This window comes from Eimeria necatrix, genomic scaffold (assembly GCF_000499385.1).
Source record: "Eimeria necatrix Houghton genomic scaffold, Enh_scaff15, whole genome shotgun sequence".
Lineage (NCBI taxonomy): Eukaryota > Apicomplexa > Conoidasida > Eucoccidiorida > Eimeriidae > Eimeria > Eimeria necatrix.
Genome location: NW_013654970.1, coordinates 95,725 through 101,708, shown reverse-complemented (window position 1 = coordinate 101,708; position 5,984 = coordinate 95,725). Strand labels below are relative to the sequence as shown.

At 51.8% G+C, this 5,984-nt stretch overlaps 2 protein-coding genes across 2 annotated transcripts; one reads left to right on the top strand and one right to left on the bottom strand.

Moving 5' to 3' along the window:
* Window positions 1–1,016: 1,016 nt before the first annotated feature.
* Window positions 1,017–4,669, top strand: ENH_00018130 (GTP-binding conserved hypothetical domain-containing protein, putative; the record flags this gene model as incomplete). The annotated part of the gene is made up of 6 exons (XM_013584355.1): window positions 1,017–1,196; window positions 1,410–1,628; window positions 1,830–3,381; window positions 3,521–3,604; window positions 3,768–4,095; window positions 4,579–4,669. The coding sequence occupies 6 exons, from the start codon at window positions 1,017–1,019 to the stop codon at window positions 4,667–4,669; spliced, it is 2,454 nt and encodes an 817-aa protein (XP_013439809.1).
* Window positions 4,670–5,471: 802 nt separating this feature from the next.
* On the bottom strand, window positions 5,472–5,984 carry ENH_00018120 (hypothetical protein, conserved; the record flags this gene model as incomplete). The annotated part of the gene is made up of 1 exon (XM_013584354.1): window positions 5,472–5,984. One exon carries the CDS (start codon window positions 5,982–5,984, stop codon window positions 5,472–5,474), a length of 513 nt encoding a protein of 170 aa, XP_013439808.1.

The window sequence follows — 5,984 nt, the reverse complement described above, 5'->3', positions numbered from 1 at the left end:
TCGGTTTGCATATTGACTCGTTGGTTACAAGTGCCGTGGTCCATTCGGGGCCATATGTTGTTTGTTGGCTCTAAGCAGTTCAGGAAAGGTCCTGTGCGCCTTGATTGTGATATTGTTTACGAGTGCCACAGGTGGCGTTTGCGGGGAGGTCTAATGCAGGGAAAAGCACCCTAGTTAATGAGCTTTGTGGACGCAGCGGCACCGCCGCCGTCTCGAGGAGACCTGGGAGTACCCAAGAGCTGTTTTTCTTCAAGGTGTGCACTCAATTTTGCTGGGAAGATAAGGATCATTGGGCTGTTGACGATGCTGCCGGCTGCCTTGGGGACGCAGCGCTTTTTGGATCTCGTAGAGTGCACATGGCTACAGCGTAGCAGACACATCTAGCTTCAAGCAACACCGGCAAAGCCAAACAAGGGCGAAGCAAACCTAATTGAAACGAAACTGACAGAAGTGGGATGAGAAATACAGAGCCAGAGATACTGATGGATAGCGAATTGATTGGAATAGGCAGACGGCGGAAAGAGGACGTGCCGGCCAGGAAGGTGTATTCTCGAAAATGCTTCGTTTGTATTTGCGCTGAATTGTAGGCAGGATCTCCATGCTCTTTGTGCCTAGTGGACCTTCCTGGATACGGCTACGCCGAGGCACAACCGTCGAAGCGATTACAGTGGACAGAAATGTGTTTATTTTACCTAAAAACCCGCCCGTGAGTATCCTGCAACGCTTGCACTACGAGTACGGACGCGAGCGACGGGGTCTCGGTTTTTCCCGGAGCTCAAGCTGAGTAATCAGAAGCATTTGCACCGACAGCGTAGCGGCTCTCGTTAGGGCATGGGTTGTTCTGTCCCGCTCCACCGAGAGGCGCTGGATAGATTGTAATTTTCGCTGCGGCGACGCTAGTTGGGCGTTCCAGACTTCCACACTAAAAGGGACGGAGGCGTCAGGCGTGATTTGGCAACTGGCTGGTAGTGAGGAAGCCATTCTGAGCACTAAGTAGAGTGTTCCTTTTGCTTCTCATGTTGCTTCTGCCGGAAATCGTGCTCAGAAATCTCAGACGAGTCTTCCTGCTCGTTGACTCCCGTTGGGGGTTGAAGTCGAGCGATCTTTGTCTACTGTCTTTCTTCGAGCGCCACCGCGTCCCCTATCAGATCGTACTGACAAAGGCTGACCTGCCTGAGCAAAAGTCTCTCATAAAAGTCCTTCAGCTTGTGGGTCTAAGGTGCCCTTCAAAAGATAACTTGGGCTTTTATTGTCTTTTTTCTCATCCCTGGGCCCGTGCACGTTGCGCTTGTGGAAGCTTTCTTCGGGTATAGAAGTCCTGCTGTCATATTTTTGGGCTCAACAATTCCTGGAGGTAAGCTGGCTATGGGAAATATGAGAGTTGCATTCGGTGGTGGGTCTTGTCTCAGGTGACAGAAGAAGTCAAGAAATTTAAAGGATGCGTGGGCCCCCCCTTGGCAGTTAGTGCTCTTCGCCACAGGGGCCTCAACCCTCTTCGTGCAGAAGTTGAGAAGTTACAGCTTTCTAAGGAATTCGTCATTGGCCGGCTTCGACTTCAGGCAAGCAGAGAACAGAGCAGTGCGCACAACCATTTCCTTACAAGCCTAGCTTTCTTCCTATCTTGCGAAGTAAAGCTATGTGGCGACCTGTGCCTAGGCCACAGGGAAGAGATTACCATTCTTAGACTTTTTTTGATATATGCAGCGTGCCCTGGGAGATGCCGGCCATGTAAATACTGGGCTGTGTGGCTCAGTTTGTTGAAGGCTTTGTGTTGTCGCTAGGTCTCCGGGAATGAAAAGCGATAGCAGTCTTGTGTTTGCGTGTGCCAGGCAGCAAATTTGGTAGAGGCGCGTCGTCTGAAGAAGGAAGCGCGCAAAAGGAGAAATGACCTGAGCAAGCCCTTCATTGCTGAAGATACACAGAAGGCAGCGTCAAGGCCGGTGAAGTCCACAGCAGCACAGGTTCCTCACACGCAGCAGGAACAGCTGGAAGGCGCACAGACTACGGAGAGCCCCGTGGCGAGAGCTGTGGAACGATGGGGCTCGCTTCTGAGTGAAGATGTCATGAAAGGGAGGAATGTTACGAGTATTATCAGCGCCTTTGGTGATGCGTCCCTCATGGGAAGTGCAAATGGTGATGTCACGGAAGATACGGCTGATGGGGATGCAGTGAGCGAGCCACCCACACCTGTATCCGACCCTCTGTACGCCGAAACTGCGGCAGATCAAGCGCCTGGAATCGAACATCATACGAGGGAGATTCGAAGAGCTACGGACAACGAATCGCTGAGCCCTTCGCTCGCCGCCGCAGTAGACAGGGCAGCAGGGGCGCTACCGCTGTCTGGTTTGGCATGCGCAGAAGCGCTTATAAGCGATTTACTGCCGGATCCTTCGCTCATATTTTCGCGTGTAGAAGGACGTTTGAAACGGCATGCAGTGAGTGGCAAAGAGTCAGTGTCCGGTGTGTTTTCCAATGGAAAGACGACCGAAGGCGATGGGCAAGTTCTGGCGACTCGAGGGGGCTTGCCTTTACCTCCTCAGAGCGTCTGCATCACCGTGGAGCCGAATATTTCGACCTGGACTAGCTCGGTTTATCATGAGGTCCGCTTTGGAAGGTCACAGGACGTTGCCGCTGATTCTCATGCTAGCATGGAGAGTAAGAAGTCTCGAACATTTACCCTAAAGGGCTGCGACGACTGCGATCCTTCCCTAAGGCCTCCTCGGTCGGTTTTGTCATCTGCAGTCCCTCCTCTTGGTCCAAACCATGCACAAGAGAATCTTCAGGAGTCCAAGGAAAATAGCATCACCACGACAGTAGAGCATCACGATAGTCATCATTTGAAACCAGCGGGCAAGCGGTTGCTGGACCTGCTGCACGACAGTGATTGGCGCACGCGTCGCCTCAGTCGCATTGCTGCGGAAATCGATATGGGGCTCTGCAGAGATCAGGAAGCGGAAATCAGCGTTTCTAGTCCTCATTTCGCTCCAATTGACAGTGGTAACAGGAGACATACACCAGCACATCTTTGCCCGCCACAAGGCAACCCAACAAAAGCAACAGCAACCGAAGAAAGACCACGCGCCTTCCCAGATTTAGGGGCTGTTGTAAGCGCCCAAGAACAGCAACAGGGATGTCGAAAGCAGCACAATGCTAGCATGAACGAACGTATTTGGTCAAGGCAGTGGCAATCCAGGGGCCGGTTAGGAGCCGCAGCTGTGCTAGATTCAGAGTCTCTTGCAGCAGAGGCACTTGGACAAAGCACAGCGCAGTTAAAAGGTCGCACTGAGTGCCCTCCGGACCCATCAAACTATAAGGGAATCTACGAACTTGACATGAACCGCTGCTATAACAAGAAATGGCGTTGCGAACTTGTTCCAATAGGTGCGTTTCTTCTACTTATTCTGTCTGAGGTGCCTTCGGCCTTTTTCTACGGGCAGTTGTGACTGCCAGAGGATACTGCAGCAGACTCTCGGTGGTGGCCGACTGCTCGCGGGTTTGTTGGTGTTTGCAAGTTTCACAGGAGACGCTCCTCAATATGAAAAACTGAATGCCGACCAAAGACAACGGCAACAAAATAAAGGAGATGGTCATACAAACACCACAGGTACGCCGCCCTTAAGGAAATGATGATGCGTCTTTATCCCGATTACCCTTTATCCTGTCTCAATCGCAACGCCTAGTTGCTTCATTCACGTTGGCTCTGTAGAGAGAACAGGCTTGAAGCTGGCGTCAAGTTTATATAAATGGTCTGCTGTGGCGTTCCATAGGGCGTAAGAAAGTTTTCCGCATCCCAGATGACTACATAACTACTCGCGAGGACAGGTGCAAGGCAGTTACAAGCAGGCTGGCCCTTGAAATCCGCTTACAGAGAGCTGAATCCCACAGGTCGTCGGATACTCTCAAACCGCACGAGGAAGGGAATCGAAGCGCTGCTGCTTCGGTCTTGTCTGCGGCTCAACGGCGTCAGGAAGGTCGGTTGAAGGAGCTTGCATCAGATGCCATCAGGAGGAGGAAAGGCCGTTCTAAAGAAATGTCGTGGGATGCCGCCTACAAGAAGTGGACCCGTTGGGCAAGAGCTAATCCAGGCCTCGCCAGGTAAAAATAATTGTTTGGTGAAGAGGTGCAGGCATAATACATGTAGCGAAATTCATCATCCCCTTCCCTATGGCGCTACTGCGAATCCCGCCGTCACGGGTACGGCGTATCTGATTGAAGCGCGGCTGCTTGTTGTAACAGTGGAGGCGGGCATGTGGCCCTCAAAGAAAGGCTATGTTGACATGCGTTTCGCCAATATTCTGTGAGTAGGGAAGCGCCGCGACCGTCCAAAGCTCAGCTGTTCGAAGCGTTTCGGTGGGCCCCATTGTCGATGCAACTTAATCACTGGCTCATACATACAGATATAATTCGCCCTCAGTGGTGCAGCTTGCTTCAGCTCATTGTTTGTAGAGCTGCTTTGCCTGCCCATACTACACAGCCCCTATTACACAACAACATGATGCTAGCTCTTCCCTATTGTCACAAATGAAGCGACCCGACCTTCTGTCTCTGGCCTGCTTGTCTGAGTTGCTCTGTGCTCAGGCGCAAAATGGAGAAAGCAAACATGAGACGCACTAAGGAGCTCAAGAGAAACTCTGCTGTTAACTTAGTCAGCAGCAAGGATCAGAAGTAAAGGTCAAACGTTCGAATCCGCCGGCAGGCCACGAAAGAAGCACAGCAGGTGGCAAATTTAGCTGCTGCCTCTGTAGATGGAGTGAATTAAGGTGCAGGGCCTCTCCTGAGACTGTTGCCACGTGCCACCGTGGTTCTCACCGTACAGGCCATGTCCCCTTGACACGGGAAGTCGCAAGTGGCGCTGAACTGATGACTAGTAATAATGGGCTCTACTATTACTAAAGCCGTAGATAGAACTACATGGTTATGCCTTCCGTATGCATGTGCATACGAGAATGTGGGGAGAATGCGTGCAACCCAAACATACTTCAGACAACTGTCCCGTATAAATGGCCAAGCAGTTGCTTTTAAAGGCCTGACGACTGGCACTCGGCTGGCGTTCCGAATGGAGGCCGGCTGTGTAGCCATGCAGCTCGCCCGACCAATAAAACATTGAGCAGTTTTGTGGCGACAGAGTCTTAATCCTGATAAAACTTTGATGGCGTCCCTCCCCATCCACAAGACCCCAGAACCCTGCGTGAAAGTGCAAGGTTTGGACTATCCAAACCTTTGCTGTGTCCACCCTCTGGAGGAAGAGGACAGCAAGTCATCGCGCTGCGCCTCAGGTGAGTTGTCACTGTCAATGGCCTCGAAGCCATCCGCCGCTCAACTTGACATCGCGGTGTCACGCTTCATGCAACCGGACGAAGTACCCCAAACTCAGGCAACGGCAGGTCAGGCCTCTGCCACTGTTATGCGTGGAAAATTGACATGCATGCCTCGGCGAGGACACAAAGTCACTGAGCCTTCAAAAGAACCGTTTACTGCGTAGCGGCCTGGCCATATGCTGCTTTGAATGCTTCCACAATTTCCTCGGAAATTCCAACGTGGATGTCCTGCAGTTCGTGGCCTTCGAGACCTGTGACACGCACTCTGGAGATTTTACATTCTGGCAAAGTGAAGCTGTGCATGCGTGTTTCGTAATTGCCGCTAACGTCTTCCGCGTTAACGATGATGTGACCTTGGCCCCCAAAGTAAGAAAAAGCCACAACAAGCTGGCCACCGTCTGCGCGGAGTTTTTCTTGACCCTCTAGTATAAACTGGTTCGACGAGTCTCCTGGAATATTCACCTGGACCTTGTTACCACGGAAGTTCACGTAAACCTTTGCACACTCCTTCAGGTCCACGGCAATGTGCATCGGGGACATCGGGGTGGAAAACTTCACTGACCCATTTTCAGGCCATGGAACAGACTTGACATCTTTGCTTGTAGAAGCCTCTGCTGTCGAAAAAAGCACAGCCAAAATTGCAGAAAATGCCCCGATGCTCTTCAT